The 19,450-nt window shown below is 37.7% G+C and overlaps 1 protein-coding gene across 1 annotated transcript in view; it reads right to left on the bottom strand.

Annotated features, from left to right (window-relative positions):
- The window catches only part of EYS (eyes shut homolog), a 706,806-nt gene that overhangs the window by 30,614 nt on the left and 656,742 nt on the right, over window positions 1-19,450 (bottom strand). Inside the window, exons 41-43 of the mRNA XM_015621104.2 lie at window positions 10,829-11,011; window positions 5,498-5,664; window positions 5,163-5,307 (exon numbers count right to left, since the gene is read on the bottom strand). Coding sequence (XP_015476590.1) covers window positions 5,163-5,307; window positions 5,498-5,664; window positions 10,829-11,011 — 495 coding nt within the window. The remainder of the gene's footprint in view (window positions 1-5,162; window positions 5,308-5,497; window positions 5,665-10,828; window positions 11,012-19,450) is intronic.

Here is a 19,450-nt window from a genome sequence, read left to right as displayed (position 1 = left end):
TATAATATAATATAATATAATATAATATAATATAATATAATATAATATAATATAATATAATATATGCACATTATATAAGCATTTTTGATATGTCATCCAGACCTATACATAAATATATATACAATTTCAAACTAAAATTCAGGTTTTAAACCACGTTAGTTAAGCTAGTACATAAATGTATTTGAAAATGCTTGGACCTTTCTAAACCTGATTTATAAAATTTAGCTGAGATGTAGTTAATTCCCACAGTGCCTGAAATCACAAGAAGAATTGGTATTCAGCAGCGCATACCAGAAGCTCTCTGATTAATATTAGAAGCAGGGAGAGGATATTATATGGAGATTGCACATAATGATTACACTGATTTTAAAAGTATCACTTAATATGAGTTTTTGCATGATTCACTGAAATCACAAAAGTAGAAGACTTGCATCCGAAAGACCCAATGAATATACAATGTGATCTTTTTATAGTTACATTTTTTTTACCAAATTAAAGTAATATCTACAGCAATATTTTAACTGCAGTTTCATGGTGTTATTGAAGGTAGTTTTGTTAGGCTATTTCCATATTTCACACATTTTGTAGCATACCTGTTACACATCAACACATACCTGTTAATTCAGAAATTCACAATAAGTAATTTAAAAATAACCTAGTTTGATGATTATTTACAATCCTTGTATTATTGCTTCTTTGCTTTTTACAGGGTTGGTTTTTTTAGGCCACTTTATGCTTGGTAAACCCTAACTAATGTTTCATCTCTTTACCAGTGGCAGATAAAGCATGTTCTGTTCTCCTGGGTCTTGCTGGAGCACTAAGAAAAAGCAGCCCAGAGCTCTGCGTAAACAATGGAAAGCACAGTGAGTCCCCAGGGACTTTGAGGTCATCATGGAAAATAAGCAGGCATTTGTGGTGATGACCAGTTTAAGTGCACCAGCCACAGTTTAACTGTGCCATCTAGGTTAGGAACAGTTCTTGGGCACTGGTAAACAAAGCATGTAATAGGTACAAGAGTGTTGTGGCCAAGCTTTCTAAGTTCAACTGGACCTTTTATTTAATGAGGCAGAGCAGCAATTTGAGCCTGTTGTAGCAAGCAGTGTACAGCCTTCTGCAGAAGGATCAGCTGATGAATGTGCCTTCTTTCTGACCTGAATTTCCTTCGCTCTGCCAGTTCTGGGCCCCTTTTAATGAGAGACTGCCAACTATTCTGAATAATGGAGAGAGAGATTTCCTGACACAGCCAAGTTTGCAAGAGGAACTCGAAGTTCCTGACTTTGTGAGTTAAACTTGGCGTGATTCTGATGTCAGTGTTTTATGCAAGTAAACTGAAATCAGATACCAAGACTCTACACTCACAGATGGTGTACTACCTTTTTGTTTGCAATCTTTTGAATTGTGACTTCTTAGACCACACCTAGACCTTTCTAATACTGACCTTTTTACCATCAAGTTTATGTTATAGCTTTCACCCCAGTCAAGCAGAGTTCATAAATCACTAAAAAGCCACTAACAATAGATTAACTAAATTTGAGGGATTATCATAAAATATATGACTTCACTGCTCAGCTTTACTTTTTCTTTATTTTTTTCTAATATATCCTTTTCACACAAAGATTTTTTTCCCATAATTTTTTGCTTGAATCCCTTACCCACTTGTAGGCATATGGTGCTAATTTGACTAAAAAGTACACAAAGCAGGCATTTTCAAAATGTACTAAAAATGCATCAAGAGAACTTACAGAAATAGATACACTGATAAAATATTTTCTATCTGAATGCAGTACTGAATTTACAGATTTCTTAAATCCTACCTATCCTTAAATGCTTTGTTTTTTCCCTGTTTTTCTTTGCTGTCTGTGAGTAATGGGGTGTTGGTCTAAAAGATGGCCCTGACAGTGGCTACTCAGGACTTCTTGAAGCTGTGGCCCAAACACCAAGAGGGCCTGTATGAATCCTACAGCCCTGACTAAAAGCTAGTTCAGACCTCACTTTCCTTCTGTGACGTCGGTGGTGCAGAAACATAATGATAAGTAGTTGTAACCCTGGCAGGCCTGTAATGTACTCCAGCTTATTATGAACTTAAACTTTGACTGAAAGGCTGTATTTGTATCTATTTGGAACTCAATTGTGTTCTGGGTTTACTCTATTTTTAAAAAGTGACTTCAGTACCTGCAATTTTATTTACTTTGCAAAATAATTTATGTGAAGAGGTGGCTCTTTCAGCATGAAAGAGGTTCTCCAACAGTTCAGCCTTGTGGTCAGAGTTTCTTTAGCCTGTTTACTCCTCCTTCTAATAGTATTTGCTGTCAACTAACAGATTCATTCTAAAGCCATGCTTCATCCTGCTTAGGAACAAGACCACAGGAGCAATCAGTTGTTCCTCTTTCTCTGCTCCTCACTTATTTCTAGATGCAAGCCCAGGCTCTCCATCAATTGCATTGATGACTAGAGACTGCATCCTGCAGTCATGGTAGTACAGAGCATGAAACATCAGAACTCTCCCTCTTTTGTACCTGACACCAGATTTCTCTCTGCCTCTTTCAGAGATGGAAGGGCTGGAAATTCAGCTGTAACTTCCAGCTTTTTCCAAATAATTTTTCCAAATAATTCTCTGTCTCATTTTGTGTAGGTGAGTCATAGTGTTGAGTTGTACTGACCTTTGAACATGAGTCAGTTAGTTTTATACTCCCATTTCAGATTGTCCATTAATGGCCAGGCTGTGTCTTTTTGGCCACAAGACTTTCAGATACCTAAACCTCACATTTGACTTTTTAGAGCATCTGCAGTATGCTTAGAAAACTCTCAAGGTCCCTTAATTACACTGTTATAGGAAATGAAAAAAGCTGAACATTTAAGTAAACCATCCCATTTACAAAAAGCTCCTGTAAGCCCCTGAGGAACCTCAAATTCAGATGAAGTGCAAAGACCCTCAAAGTCCACATAAACTTGGCTGCTTCATCTGAGCTCTACCTTTACCAGTTTCTTCAGCTTCTCATAGGGATGAATGAAAATTTCTTACAGTACCATCAAACATCCTTCAGCCTTTCAAAATAGTCTCTTCTAGGTGCTCATTCACACATTTCCTAAATTAAAAATTCCACAACTTTTGATTATTAAATGACAATTTATTAAAAACATTTGTTTTCAGTTTCCTCCTCCTCTGTGGAAATTACATGAACAAGTGCTAAAGGCAGGCAGGTCAGGGAGGAAATGGTGTGAAACTGTACTTGTACAGAGTAAAAATCCTAAATTATTGCACACTGACACTGGGGACATTTAGTCTGCAGTGGTAAGGCTGGTCTCAATGTTTCTTCATCTAGTAGTGATTTCTTACAAAATACACTCTGGTATTAGAAGCAAAATTGTTTTAATAAATCATGTCTTTAAAAGGAGCCAACAGCAGGGTTCCAAAAGTCTGAGTGGTTTAATCAGCTATGTCCTAGATAAATTTATCTTGGCTGCCACTTCCAGAGTTTGTGTGAGATCCCTACAGCTACAGATTGGCTGAAGTAAAATAGTACAAAATTTTCTTCTCTGTTAGTGGTATTGCAATTCCCACTCTGGAAAAAAATCTATGGAGGTTTATTTCTGATTCTGAAGATCCTGAGAACTGAAACTGGGGAGATTTCTGAGCAAGAACAAATCAGATGCTGATTATGTAAGAAAACATTGGAGGAAATTGGTCATAGGAAAGTGTAGATTCCTTGAAAATCACTATGCTCTGGAGAGCAGAGACAAGCTGCTTCTGGGAACAGGATTAATTAGAAAATATAATAGACTTAAAACTGTAAATGATAGGGACAAAGAGAAAAATGCTTATGTGTTTCTATATTTATGTTTATATTTCCCAAAATTTTTCATAAATACTTATTTTTAAAGAGTGTGAAAAGTCAGTAAAAGGTATGGCAACTAACAGTGCATTAATATTGTGGTTTTTAAAAGATTATTCATAGTGGATTTGTAGAAATTTGGTCATTACAATACATTTGGAACATAAGGAACCTGGAAAATTCAGAATATTTGTGTTTAAAGTAAAGCACCGGAGGTTGCTGTTGGTCATCCTTAACATTAGCATATCTAGAAAAAAAGCCAAAACTACTTCACAGATATTGACCCTATTAAAAAAGTCACACAGCCATTATGTTTTATGATATGCCAATTTGCAAGATGCTAAGAGGCTATGAAAGCTATAACTATACAATCCATACTTCCTGAAAAGACAGACAGAGGAGAGACACATTCTGAGTGAGATGAGAGATATTCTGAGTGAGAAGTTGACTGTACAATATGAAACTGAATTTGAGGAAATTTCAGTGTAAGAACAAAAAGTGAGGTAATGGCTGGAAATAGAGCAATTACATGGTCTTAATGGAAATGCCATGTTTTAGTGTATGAAAGTGAGTTTTACTGCTATGCCTGCATTTCATAACACCTCAATTTCATAATTGAGAACTCAAACTGTATTTTACTATTGCAAAATGTTTTCTTTTCATTTGAAAGGCTTTCCAGTTCTTAAAATGAATTGAAATTTTACTTTTCAAATATCAAGAACATTGTTTCTTTGGAGTGAAAAACAAAAATTAAGTACTATGAACAAGTCCTTTGCTTCATTATTGATCTGGTAGTAGTTGAAAACAGATTAATAAAGTTTCAGTATCAGTTTTGAAGAAAAAATTATTATCTGCTAGATAAATATTTGCAAAAGGAATTAGCTAAATCCTGTCTCGAGACCTAGATGATAATATCAGGAAAAAAAAAATCAAATTTCTTTCAGAAAGAAGTTCTCAGCATGAAAGCTATTACCCAAACTAGCACTGCCAGTCACAGTGGGAGAAGAATATAAATTACTTTAGAGAAAGGGAGTCCTTTTGAAATGATACTGTAGAACAGGGACACATAAGAAGAGATTACATGACAAACATTCCAATGGCAAACTTCCATCTTAGCAGGAAGAGAAAACACTAAAATTATTTAGCAAAACCTCTCTTTGCATCATGTTTCTTAGTTATCATAGTGAAGTAATGAAAGAGCCACAGGAAATTCAGCCAGGAGATGGTGTGGTTTTTTTCCTGATAAGACAGAGGTTGTTTCAGTTGCCTATGAAAGAAATACAATATGATGTATGTATTACAATGAATTGAAAATGGTGTGATCTTTACCTTGAAAGCCATTCTTGAATCTGGGTCCCTTTGGTAGGAGTTCTGGAGTATACTCACGATAGCCTCCTAAATAAAACTGACTGAAGACATTGAGTCCAACCAGCCTCCCAGGAGAAGTGACAGTTTTATTCTTCTGATCATCCACCTTTCAATGAAACATTAATACTTGTTACAACAAAGAGATTTGCCTTTATTTAGGAACTCCTAGTGAAGAAAATCTTCCCAGCTTTATAGGGAAACACAAAAATTATTAAATTTTCCATGTAAAATGTGTTAAAACACAGAAAACACTTTCATCTAAAAGCTATCCTTCTATCAGAATTACATTTTTTTACCTTCAGCCAGCCTTTCTGGAGATTTCTGCCAAGATGGATGACATGAACACTGAGTGTCAGATCAAGTGGTTTGCTAATGATTGTTGCTGTGCCAGAACCTAGATTGTAGCTATATACCACTCTCCCATTACGGAGGCCTAACTCCAAGAAATCATCTCCATTCAGACCTGAAAAGAGCAAAAAAGGATAACTACATATCCCAGGATTTAGTGAACACCAGTGTGTAAAATATACTCCAAATCCACTGAGAAATTAGCAGTTTAGCAAAATTTTAGCCAGGAAGCTTATGAGTTTACTGTATATTTCTAATGTTCTCTGTTTAACTTGTAAGATTATTTCCAGTATTCTTGTGGATTTAAAATAGAAACTGCAGAGATTTTAAAGATCTATAGGATTTTTGTTGGAAGATTTTTTCATACTACAGTTAAATGAGTGATATCCACAAAACCTGTCAATCTTGATGGATTTAGCAGTCATTGCTGTTCCTTCCCCCTGGAACATGAATAAATTTTCAATTTCCTCTACAATCTAAAAAAACCAAAACGTTGAAATTTCAAGTTGCGTATGAGACTAGGCCCTGACTTAATCCTGTTCCAGGATGCTTTCAGCTTTCAATATAGGTACCTCAAGAGCCTCAGAATAAAACCAGAGGGCACCTGCTGCTCTGAGGCAAGGGGAGTAACAGGGACATGGCTCTCAAGAAGATCTAGCAGCTTCTATCAAGCTCCTTCAGCTGCCCTTGACTCAATAGCACCTGGAGACTTTATTGCACTGCCCCTGATATAAAGGCAGCTCTAGGATGTTCATTTCTGGAATTTCTTTGGTCATCCAAGTACTTTAATTCATTAAGCCTTCTTAACTTTCAGGTTAGAATTGATTGATTTGCCAGTTTGCAGTAAATAATTTAATTTCTTTACATTTAAGCCTGCATGCTATAAGTGGTGTTTGTGTTTTTAGTGACTATAGTGTAAAATCTCATTTGAAGGATTTTAAGTCTGACATAAAGCCCATGAGTAAGAGTTAAATTCCTGGGCCTATTCCTGGTCATCCAAATAAACACATTTTTACACTGACATCTTTAAAGAACATTCAGTCTCTCTTCTCATGCAGGCAAGAGAGGAACCACCATTGTTTGGAGAAAACCTGATCAACTTGTTTCTTTTTATCAAGCCCAACCTTTCTTTGTGTATGGTAAAAGAGCCAGGACACAAAGAATGGTGAAAGTGAAGAATGTTCTCACTTGTGCCTTAGGATATCCTGAATTGAAATTCAAAGCCATCCATTTCTTTTTTACAACTCTTCTGTGAATTCAGGCAATTCAGTGCTCAATTTCATGCCCGTACACTGCATTTTATTTTATATTGTCTTCTATTTTCATAAGGCTGTCTTGTTTTATATTGGTTTCAGGGAAGGTCTCTTCCTATTTGTTCCTCCAGTGTCACATGATGGCCCTCATTTCAAATGCGTGTTTTGATGGCCCTGTCTCAAATGCATGGGAAATTTTATTCATTTGCAAAAGATAAAGTAGGCTTTTCCTCAGGAAACAATGCTGCTTATATTGTCCTCCCACTGAAGCTCTGCACACAGCTGCTTCACTGCCAAAACTGCCATGTTCCCCTTATCTCATATTCTGGAAATGAATCAGCGGTATACTGTGCCTTTTCTATACAGAAGTTTCATTTTCTATAGAGTTACTATTCTGATGCAATAGGAATCTATAGAAAAAGAAAAGTTAATCCTTATTCCGAAGAATGTAAATCCACTGCCTCTGTAGAAAGTGTGCAGCTACATTCAGTTGTATAGAACACAAACACTATTCATTTTTTATTGCAATGATTTTTTAATGATTTATTCTTAACTGAATGAAATCCCCTTGCTTTCTCTTACATTGGCACATTACCAGTGAAGGACTTCCAAACTGAAAATAACAATTCTTTTTAAAAAACCTTTACTAAAGTTTCTATTTTCAGCAGTTTCTACAATGTACCTATGTTATTTGACTGGCAAAACTAGGGGAAACACATTAAAGACAAACTGTTATTTAAAAGGGTTTCTGATTTTTAAAATTGCTTTTTCAGGATTAAAGTGTATTAAAGAAGTGCAACAGTGTCAGCACTGTACAAAATTGACTTGATAGTGAAAATAATCATAGAATCATAGATTGCTGAAAGGTTGGAAGAGACCCTAGAGATGAATCTAGTCCCAACATCCATTGCCATAGGCAGGGATGACATCGACTAGATCAAACTGCTCAAGGTCTTATCCAGCCTAGCCTTGGACTCTGTCAGGACTGGGGCAGAATAAAGTCATGTTAATAGTCTGAATAAATGAGACACCTTTTAACTTTAGCTATGTATTGGGACAGAATTTCATGATAACTCACAAGAGGTTAGCTATGAAATTGATGGCTGTGGTTTGGGCAGAGACAGCATTGGGGGCAATCAGGTGGGGTCCTGCAAGAAAATGTTAACTACAACAAATGGGATGAAATGGAGAAAGAGGAAAATGCAAATTAAGTATTAAAAAATAATTCCTTACTGGAAGATCACTGACAGTGAAAACCCTCACACTTGTCCTGTTGAGAGCGTTATTGTTCAGTGCTCAGTAAATTGTTAAAACAAGAGCATCTATGTGAAGTGACATTCACTTGGCAAGAAACTGCTTTCTGGTAGTTGACATGTGGGCTGCTCAGTCTCCCCAACCATTTAAACAAAGGAGAAAATTGCAAACTACCAACAGAATTTGCCATCACCTCACTGTTCTGTGTTTGTTGCCCTGCTGCCCACCTGTGTTTTGACATGGGGATGCAGAAATGCCTGACTGCTGTACCACAGTGTTCACACACACTCACAAATGATATGCAAAGTAATAAAAAGCCAGGTTTCTGCCTGGCAACTGCCCAGGATGCTAGCATTCTCATTAATAAAAATGACACCAGTAAGACTTTATTTTAAAACTCAGTTCATTCAAATACGATTCCAAGACTTACATTCTACAATGAGTTCTAACAGTACAGGGTACACCCTGCAGGCAGGCCTTTTTGAGACAAATTTTAGTTCAGTGTGTCTTCTATATTTAAGCAAAATTTTCTGGTGTTCTCTTTTGATTATTTTAACTGAAAAAGAATCAGATTATTTCATATCATTGGTGTTTTACATTTCATATTTGCATTTACTCCATCCTGAATAAAGACAGTGATTTAATTGGTATAATTTTTGTTTGGTTACATTTTCTAAAATTGGAAATGTTTCAAACAGGTCTTTGAAACTCAGTTCCCAAGGCTGTAGAAACATGTCTGAATGTAGTGGTTCATTCTTGTCATTAAAAAGAATGTTCTAATGATTTCTTTGTGTTCATATTATGATAGAGCTTCTTATAAAATTTAAATGATGCAGACTTTGTCTTTTGAATGCTGTTTTCTGAATGATTAGATGGAAAGGTTTCAGGTAATTTCAACTCTGTGCACCGTTTCTGCTCAGCTACCCAAAAAAGAAAGACAATTTTTGTCCATCCACAGAAATTAATAATTAGTGAGTGAAAGGAAAAGCTGCCTGCAAGTGAATGGCAATTTAACAGTTTTATTCACAAGAATAAAATGTGGCATGATGAGATTTCCACCTGGATGTAGTTAAAATAATGTGAATGTAGTTCAGTTAGCAGGGTCAACCAGGTTTGACCATGTCTTGCTAAAGTTCGGGAAAAACTTAGCAAATTCTGATTTCCACACAGATAGGAGCAGAGCTAAGTTTCGAGTTTAAATCCATTCAGAGTGGTTAATACCAATTTGTGTTAGGCTAATTTGGGCAATCAAGACAATAGATTAAGTACTAGGGTCTCACGGCACACTAAAGTGGAGTTTATCGGCTGAGCTACATGAGCCAAATTTGACAGGATCTTTGCAAATGAAAAGTAGCAGACTTAATTATATCACAGATAAAGTGCTGAGCTGTTCTACACTAATGTTTTAGTTTGCATTGCAATACACTAACAGTCTGACTCCTGGGAAGTCTGCCACTGGGAGAAAGGGGAAGAAGCTCAGAGGGTATAGAAATGTAAGTTAAAAAATTTAATAGAAATGAAGACCTTTCTATTAGAAAGAAAATATCAAATGTATTAACATAGCAAATGAGGGATCCCCTATATTCTATTGATGTGATATACTGCAATTGTTTTGTTTGACGTATATGTAATTGCATAATGCCTCCCCAAAATTGATTTTTAATAATGTATTTTGGGAGCTCAGTATCTTAAAACAGCAAATAGTATTTTTTCCCCTCCTTCATCCTTCTGAAGCATTCATTTTCTGATACTGTTCAGCATAAGTATAGGGTTCCTGTAGGTCAAGGGCCATTCTGCAAAACTCATGTGAAGTTTCAGATATGGTAAAACATCTACTGCAGTAGTAGAGACTGGTATTAGCATACCTAAATCACTCTCCTACGGTGCTGGGTTTAGACACATCACCCAACCTCCCTCCTAGCTTTCAACAATCCCATAGGACAGCTCCAAACCTAAAAGTTAGATCATGTTCCAATTGCAGAATCAATTAAGAGAAAAATAATTTTTATTAGATATAAATATCTTATTTATAACGTATTACATAGACATACATAGATACTTCCTATGAAGTATCTATGACTTCTTTATGTCTGCATCAAATTATATAAATTTTTTCTCAACTTAGTAATTGGTATTATGGCTTCTGTTTGGAGTAATGCTGAGATGGACAGAACACAAGTAGTATTACCCATGCCATGGTGATGCCAGGCAGCCTGTCACAGAGGGGTGCTGTGGAGAAATACCTTAATTATTGTTAAAATCTTAGTACAAATACTCTAAGTAGATCCACATAACCTGCTTCTCAGCTGTGTTAATCAGACCAAGTTGAAAGCTTTGCTACAGACTGTAGCTCAATTTACTTGTAGCTAGCTTGGGTTAGTTTTCATTGAGAGATCTCAGGGCTGAGGGTCTCCTACTTTATGCAAACAACAGAGTTCAATGATCCATAATGAAATTGATGTTAAAAACTGAAAAAAAGGGAACCTTGACCTTCTAGTTTCCATTTATTGTGTTCAGAAATATACTACCTCAGATTAACTGTTGACTTCAATTACTGGAAACAATTATATTTCTCCTTAATAAATAGAAACATTTATACAACCTGACTGATTACTCTGTCTTTACAAAGCAATACAGTTTGGAAGAGATTATTTTCTCATTAATGGCATTATATCTTAAATATAATCAGGAAAGACCTGTGCATATTTTTATCCTACTTGTCCAATAAGTATTTGAAAGCTTGTAAGGATAAGTGATACAGATAAAGCTTACCTTGGCCCTTCTGTCCAGTGAAAAAAATCAGGTTATCTTGTAAAGCTGAGTGGTGGTTTGCCAACTGAAATTTCAAGCGAAATTCATAGTAGAAGGTGATATTTGGGATTGTAGAATAAGCTAGGAATGAGGTATAGCCAAAGACATCTGTGCCACTGAAACTTGGTTGAGTAATATTTATAGCTGGATTAAGAAAGAATAAATTCAGTGTTAGAGCAAAATGTTCAACATATGTATTTACAAGTTCTATTTCCTAGTCTGGTTTAGAACTTAAAAGCTTATAAATAAAACTAATAATTTGATATTTTGTAGTATTTTATACTCATGCATATATAGTTTGGCTTTCCTCTGAGGACAAATACCTTTATTTTTCAGCTTTTGTAAATAGGCATATTTTAAAAATGAATTATTGGCAACTACTGCCATCTCCTGGATTCTAGGTAACATTGCTACAAATAAAAGTACACCTTTATTTCCTCAAGACTCAGACAAAAGAACATACCGAAAGAAATTTTCCTGTTAAAAGAAATGCCATCTCTGACAGGCATTTGAGTGAAAGTGAGTACAAGGTTATGGAATAATAATTCTTCACAAGTAGAGAAAATAAGAAAGAGAAGCATCATAAAAGTATGAATTTGCAACACAGTGAATACAATACATGAATTACAAATAAAATCAAGTTTATATATGTCTGTACAGAAAATAGAGTGCTGGTGCTAGGTACCCACATGGCCCCTAGGGCTGGCACTCAGTAGCCAGAGTGCTGTAGCCAGTTCCTGGAGCTGATGCTCAGAGATAACATAATGCTTGTATTGACAATATGGTTCAGTGAAAACAGGAGAAAGAGGAACGACAGCTCAATCCTGAAATACTGGATATGGGACTAGATTTAAAAGATTCGAGCAGTTACCTCCAGCCTGGGCACCAAACGTGACTAGATACAGCTTTATTAATGAAGGCAGTATGAGGGGTTGGGGGAGGAAGGAATACAAACCAGATGGGGAAATGATGGTAAAGATCTATAATACTCCTCAAGTAAATCTATATTAGCCTAAGTACTTCTAAGCACCTAAATGCTTAGAGGGTGGGAGAAATAATAACATGTAATTGTGAAAATGTCATCACCACCTCTAGAGTGTGGAATCTGCTTCTAAATTTGCAGCCTGGGAAACCTGCCATATTGGCACTGATGTGGGAGACATTGCCTTGGTACCTCCATCTGAGAAAATGTGCAGACACGGGCATGGCAAACCTTTTCTAGCACAGGCTTGGGAGTTTTCAGCAGTACAGAGTGTACTGTCTCGTTTATTAAGCACTACTCCACACATGTGGCACATTATGCCTTGCTCTTGATCTTAAATGGAAGCCAGGAAATTTCCATATGAAATTTGGTGGTTTTGTCTTAATTAGAAGGACACTGGAAATGAGTCTGACTGAACACAACCTCAAGCCTCAGACCTCTGTGAGTCATGGATTACATTGGAGGAAAAATGCAACTCCTCCATGTTTAGACAATGTTAGTTTAAATCCTCCCATTCTGCCTTAGATAAGAATGATGATTCAGATGATTTTTGTTAACTCAGGAAAATATGACACACAGACAGATCCTTTGATGCAAAGTATTTTTCCTTTTTTTCTTTCTTTTTTCCCCTTTTTGTTTGTCTTTTCATTTATTTAATAAACAACAAAATATTTAAGAGACAAGAAGATTTTAAAATAAAGGAATCCTTTATATTTATTTTCTTCTCCTGCTTCAATTTATAATGAGAAAAAAAAAAATTTCTCATGGACCGTCACAGAACCAGGTAATTTGGTTAGCTGGCAGAGATCACAGAAGAGTTTATTCCTGACAAGTTATTCCCAACATGGAATGACTCTTTATCCCCAGGATGAGATATGCCATTGTCTCAGCTGGCTCTTTGGAGCATTCTAAGTGTGGAGTTATTTTCTTGCCTTTCTGCTTGCTCCCTCCAGTGTTACACATCAAGCTGGATTAAAGATTGACAAAGGGCCTCCAATGCAAGAAAGCCACAGACCTGTTGGAACAAGTCCAGCAGAGGCCACTTAGTTGATCACACGACTGTCACACCTCTCCTATGAAGACATGGGAGAGTCTGAGAAGAGACAGCTCTGGAGAGACCTTGTAGCAGCTTTCCAGTACATAAAGAGAACTTACAGGAAAGCTGGAGAGGGAGTTTTCACAAGGGCCTGTAAGGACAAAAGGGAGTGGCCTTAAGACCAAGTGAGTTAGTTTAGATTAGATATTAGGAAGAAATTTTTTACTGTGAAGTTGTTGAGGCCCTGCAACAGGTTGACCAGAGAGGCTATGGATTCCTCAGGCTGGATGGGGCTCTGAGTAATCTGGTCTAGTGGAAGGTGCCCCTGCTCATCGCAGGAGGCTGGAACAGAATGACCTTTAAGGTCCCTTTCAAGCCAAAGCATTCTATAATTCTATGATTCTATGTTCTGAAGCAGAGATGTCTGTGTAGCAGCTGACCACCTAATGTTGCAGTAGAAAAAACAAGCAAATTTAGGAGATGTTTTCATATGAAACACCTTCCTTATCCAGGACAAGTGAAGAGTATTTTAAAATTCTTATTTCACCCCACTAAGTAAAAAGGTAGCATTGGGTTGTAAGTCAGAGTAAAGTATTTCAGACTTCTAAAGATAGGTGGGCTGAAGTCTTTCTGCTCTGTATCTTGACTCGCCTTCTCATTCTGCATGTTCTTTGTCCCTTGTCTTCATTGCCATAGAAGCTAAAATGTTGTGAAAGTCTGAACTCATTCTCTGTGAAATCTAGGAAGCACTTTTTTTCCTGATTTTAAAGACTAGTAACCCCAGGACACTTGGAAACTAAATAATATGCACAAAATTGAGCACAGTCTGGAGAGTATGGAAGAACAAAAGACTGATCTCTGAAGTCCATATCAGAACACAGCAAACTAAACATTCTTTGCTCCTGGATATCTGAGCACAGCTATTCTCAAAACATCTGATAAGAACCAATTTTCCTGAGTACTGTCCATCTTTGACTACTTGAGCATCTCCTCTCAGCTCTTTATAATCTTTTAATCCAGTTTTAACTGTGCCTTTTGTTGGGACCACGAAGTACATTCCATAATTTATCAGCATTATAGGGGCTTAAGACATCTCTGCCTTCCTTAGGCTCCACAGGTGGCAATGGACAGCACCATCCAATAGGTTTTGTGATTAACAACTTATCCAAGGATAACAACACAGTAACACAAGTCGGTGATATAATTACCCAAGTAAAAATAAGAGTAATCCAGTAAAAATCCAATACATCACTAACAGTGGGCTAAACTTACTATCTGGGAAAACAAAGACTTACATAACAATAGCTTATCAGGAGGCCAGCAGGAAGCAGGGCACATTCCACCAGAGGAGCAATTCAGACACACAAACGTAGGAAATTTCGAATTCTCTGGTTGGACTGCCTTTATTTACTGTTGACTTGCAAAGTTACCTGCACTTGTTGACCAGCTGCCATATCCCTGCCCTGCTTCCCTCCAGGCTGGTCCTTCCCTGTGCATACATGGTGTTTGGATCCAAAGAGAAATGGTGCATGAGCACCATATGGAGCTATACGTTCGTCAAGCATGTAGTCCTCAAGGGGAATAACACTTTTTAAGGCAATAGGAGTCCCATGGGCACTTCTAAAGGAAACCATTATACAGTATTTTGGTTTACTTATTCCCAGTTTTCTCCACTGTACTGAAGAAGTATATCACACCTAGTAGAAGTCGGATACAGTGTCTAATTAACTACCCTATCCATAGCAGGTAGGAACATGCAGGAAGTGTTTGCAAATAGTCCTCCCTATGCTGGTCTCTGGAGAGCAACATGCCATTAGAAATGATAATTAGTACTGAGTCAAAAGCTTATATTTCTGGCTAAATCAATCTATCTAGCTTGACAGCTATTCCGTATTTTATCTGTCTCTGAACTTCCACTTACAGGTTTTAAACCACATTTTTAATTATGTTTCTTCTCTACACCAAGTATTGTTTGTCAAGAGATCTTTATCCAATCACATAAAAAAGTGAAAGGTCATCAGTAAATGTGCATCAGTGTTTGAGATTAATTTCATGCCATGACCTTCATTAGTTCGATTTTAATGCAGACTAGTTTGCCATACTCGTGCATATTTTTAATTTAGAAATTGAAAAAACAAAAGAGTAATAACCCAGTATGAAAAATACAGTGTTTGGCAAAATTGTGTGAAACGAATTACTCTCTACCTTTTCATTATACAGCTATGGAGCCAAGATTTAATAATCTTTTCCTTGAAACTCTGTCCTTCTAAACAGTATTTGTAAAGTGTTTGAGGCAGGTTTAATTAGCAGAGGGCACAGCTAACCTCATTGGGTTGTTTTTCTTTTCCAGTCTGGACATAATCTAAACTGATTTCTACTCTTGCAGTACGCAGTCTGAAGTGGTAAAGAACTGAGATGTGTCCCAACATCTTTGATTATGAGCCTTCCTCACACACTCCAAATTAACACTGTGACTAAAATACACATTGCTCTGACAAAGTACTGAAATCTTTTATCAACTTTTTGTCCTTGATCTTGTCCTGTGTCTCTGTGTCAGTTCTGTGTCATTCATCATTCTGCTTTTCTGCATTCCCGGGTATTGAACAAGTAATAATGCATGATATGTCCCATTGACTCACAAACAAATAATGACAAACGATCCCATTATATAAATGTATCAATATGGTTGACTACTTACTTCCCTAACATTGTATATCTCATCAGAGCTGAGCACAAAAAATGGGAGTTAAAAAAAATCAACTATAGTTTGAAAAAAATCTTAACAAAGTGAAGAGAATAAAGTGACAAACTAAAAAGAGAATAATGGTTTTGTTATCTTTGAATTTTCTGTTATGAGTTAAAATTAATGTTCCTTCAGCATTGTCTGGTAATACATTTTGGACCACAGCTTTAAAATACATTGCAAAAACCAAGACAGATTAAAGGGATAGAAAGAGATGAAGACTTCACAGAACTGCAATCAGATGAAACATTTTTAAAATATTAGCATTGACTGTGAACACTTAACAGTTCAGTATCTGGCTCCAATATCAGCAGCCATATACATCGTGAGATAAATAGTATAGAGTTCTCCTAAAGACCTGCTCGTTTTTCACAGAATCACAGAATTACAGAATCATCAGGGTTTGAAGATACCCTCACAATCATCTAGTTGAGCCAAAAACCTAGCACCACCATAATCACCATACCCCCTAGGCATCACATCCAGATGTCTCTCAAACTCTTCTGGAGATGGTGACTCCATCACCTTCCTGGACAGGGTATTCCAATGCCTAACCATTCCTTCAATTATATATTTTTGGTAATATCTAACATGAATCTCCATGGTGCAATTTATGGCCATTTCCTCTTGTCCTTCCCCCTGAGACACGAGCCTGACCACCACCTCACTCAGGTAGCTGAAGAGAGCAGTGAGGTTCTCCCAGAGTCTTTTCCAGACTAAATAACCACATTTCCTTCAGCTGCTCCTCATAGGACCTCTTTCCCAGACCCTTCAGTACCTTCATTGTCCTTCTCTGGACACACCCCAGACCCTCAATGTCTTCTCTGGTGAGGGGCCCAGAACTGAACACAGCGCTCAAGGTGTGGCTTCACCAGTGCCGAGGACAGGGGGGACAATCCCTGCCCAGGTCCTGCTGGCCACACTATTGCTGACACAGTCAGGATGCCACTGGACTTCTTGGCTACCTGGGCACACTTGGTTCATGTTCAGCTGCTGTTGACCAGCAATCTCAAATTCCTTTAATCTGAGCAGCTCTCAAGCCAGTCTTCCCTAAGTGATAGACAGGGCTGTTGCAAAGACAAATTATTTGTAAAGACAATATTGAAAAAAGAATGGAAATTACTACCAAGTATTGTACTTTACAGTCTTCCAAGCTGTGGTTGACCACCAAATCAGCAAAGTCACTCCCCTCCTCAGATGGACAGAGAAAATAGAATGAATTCACATGGCTTGCAATAAGGACAGGGAAAGATAACTTACCAGTGTAGCAGGGCATCCCACCCCTCCCCAAATTTATCTGTTGTTACTTAACCTGTCAGGTAACTCAAGCAGGACAAGCTGTCTTGTAGTGATTTATTTTGGTGCCATGGGGTTAACCCTGGCATGGCATCTCCCAGCTGCCAATGAACATCTTAATGCTGAAGCAAGGTCTGGGAAGATAAGCCAGATTTCTGACTGACAGACACCCCACTTTACAACTATATAATTAAGTCACACCAAATTTGCACAAAGCAGAAATCTGCTACACATTTTCCTGTGGAGGCTCTCCCATGAGTAGGATGCTTCACAATTACTCCCCAGGGATTAAGTGAAAAGGAATTTATGCACATTATCATCATTTCAATGGTAAGTAACACTCGACTCCTAATCAATACTATTTTTTTTGCTAGCTTTAATATAGCTTTAATATATCCCGTGATATAGTGCATTGTTTTATGTTACACTGTAATCTACTAATAGTTCTTTAGTTTTATATTGTGTAGTAAATAATTCTGATTAAGATCTTTCATCTCTTTTCTCTGTTTAATAAACAATTCATTTTTATAAAACTGTTTTGTCATCATTAGAACTTGTGGGCCAGAATAATTCCTTAAATTTAAGCTTCTGCTGACTTCTGAGACTAAGGTAAGGCTTGTCTGTGCTCATTCCATGACAGTCATGGACAAAACAGCTTTGACTTGGGGAAAAAATTATCAATCAAATGAGAGTAGGGTAATGAGAAATAAAACCTGTTCTTAAAATATTTGCCCCCTTCCTTCCTTTCTTCCTAGGCCTAACTTCACTTCTGAATTCTCTGCGTTCTCCCCCGTGACTGGCACAGGTTGATGGGGCATAGGGGTTGTGGATGAGGCCTCTGCCACTCCCTCCTCCTCAGTGAAAGAACTATTCATACTCTTTCCCCATTCCAGTGTGGGGTCCCTCCCATGGAGACAGTCCTCCAGGAATTTTTCCAACATGACTCCTTTCCATGGGCTACAGTTCTTCACAGCTTTTCCCCCAGCTTTTTCCCCAGCTTTTCCCCCAGGGTTTCCCACAGGGTCACAAGTTCTGCCATCAAACTGCTCCAGAGTGGGCTCTTCTCTTCATGGCTCCTGCCAGACCCTGCTGCAGCTCAGGCTTCCCATGGAGTCACAGCCTGGCTTTCTCCATGGCCTGCAGCTGGACATATTCTCCACTGTGGGCCTCCATGGGCTGGAGGGGGACAGCTGCCTCACCATGGTCTTAACCATGGGCTGCAGGGTAGCCTTGCCATGCAAACCCTCTTTTCTCACTGGAAACTCTGGGAATTCCAAGGAGGAAAAGATAAAGGGTGATAGGACTGCAGGGTGGTACAGTGCCAGCTGAGGGTTCAAGGTGGTAGAAAAATACTCCTGATGTCTGGAAGACTTGTATCAGGAGCTAGTGCTCCACTTAATGGGTCATTCACGTGTATGACTTTCCCTTGGCACCTCCAGGACTTATGGATTCCTTTTATCTGTCTTGTGGCATCAGTAATCATGCAGTCATCAGAGTTATACTTTGGGAACTGAAATTTGAGATAATAAAAGTGATTTCACTCCTCAGAGATGAAAATGTGATTCTCAAAAACTGTTAGTGCAGCAGTGACATTAATAGTGTGTGTGCTTATATGTTTTTTACAATTTTTATGACACTCCTCATGTTGGACGAGTGGGGGAAATAAAGGCCCAGTAAAAAAAAATGACCCAGAAAATAAATTCTCTTAAACTGTAAGAAAAGCAACCCTGATCAGCATTCCCAGAGGTCTTTTATCATTGACCAGGAACCTTGCAAAGCAGATTTTTTTAGCTGAGGAAATTCCCTTTGGGCATCTGCTGTCACTGAACTTCACAACTCAGTCTGCAGACCCAAACAGCTCTGAAGGTGACATTGTGTGCCAAACATAGCTGCACAGAAACAATTCACTTGCAGACTGATTCTCACTCTACAGAACTTGAAGCAAGTGACTATTCCCACTTCAACACTTTGAAATTAATTTTATACATGGGGGAATACATCCCACAAAAAACCTGCTGGAATTCTTTGGACTGTGAAACATTACCATAAGTATTGCTCAGAAATGTTTCAAGAAAGAACCTTTACAGATTGCTATGAATGTGTGCTGTGAATGACCCTCTTCAGGGTCTGTTTACTAAATACAGTGTCACAGTTAAGACTCTGCTTCATGTTGTGACGTGTGAACATATGTGAAACTAAACCACTGAAGTTTGGTCTAAAACACTGCAAATGGCACAATTACTCATTTTAGCAATGAACACACCTATGAAATCCTTCTCCCTTTAAATTTGTGTCTGTACTTACAAAGTGCTTGCTCTTGATTCTTGGCTTAACAAAAGCCTCATGTTATGCCCAGCAGCTTCCCAGTAGAGCCCCATTTCTCATGTAACATGTAATTACCAACAGCACCAGGTGTACATTTCCAGTGTTGGTGAATGGACAATTCCTGCTTCACCTGCATTTAGCAGGCCATTACAATTCTGCAGTACAATGATACGCTGAGATTTACTATTTAAGATTTCTGCC

The sequence above is a fragment of the Parus major genome, chromosome 3 (assembly GCF_001522545.3).
Source record: "Parus major isolate Abel chromosome 3, Parus_major1.1, whole genome shotgun sequence".
Lineage (NCBI taxonomy): Eukaryota > Metazoa > Chordata > Aves > Passeriformes > Paridae > Parus > Parus major.
The sequence above is the reverse complement of the archived record's forward strand: the minus strand, read 5'-3'. Positions and strand labels throughout refer to the sequence as shown.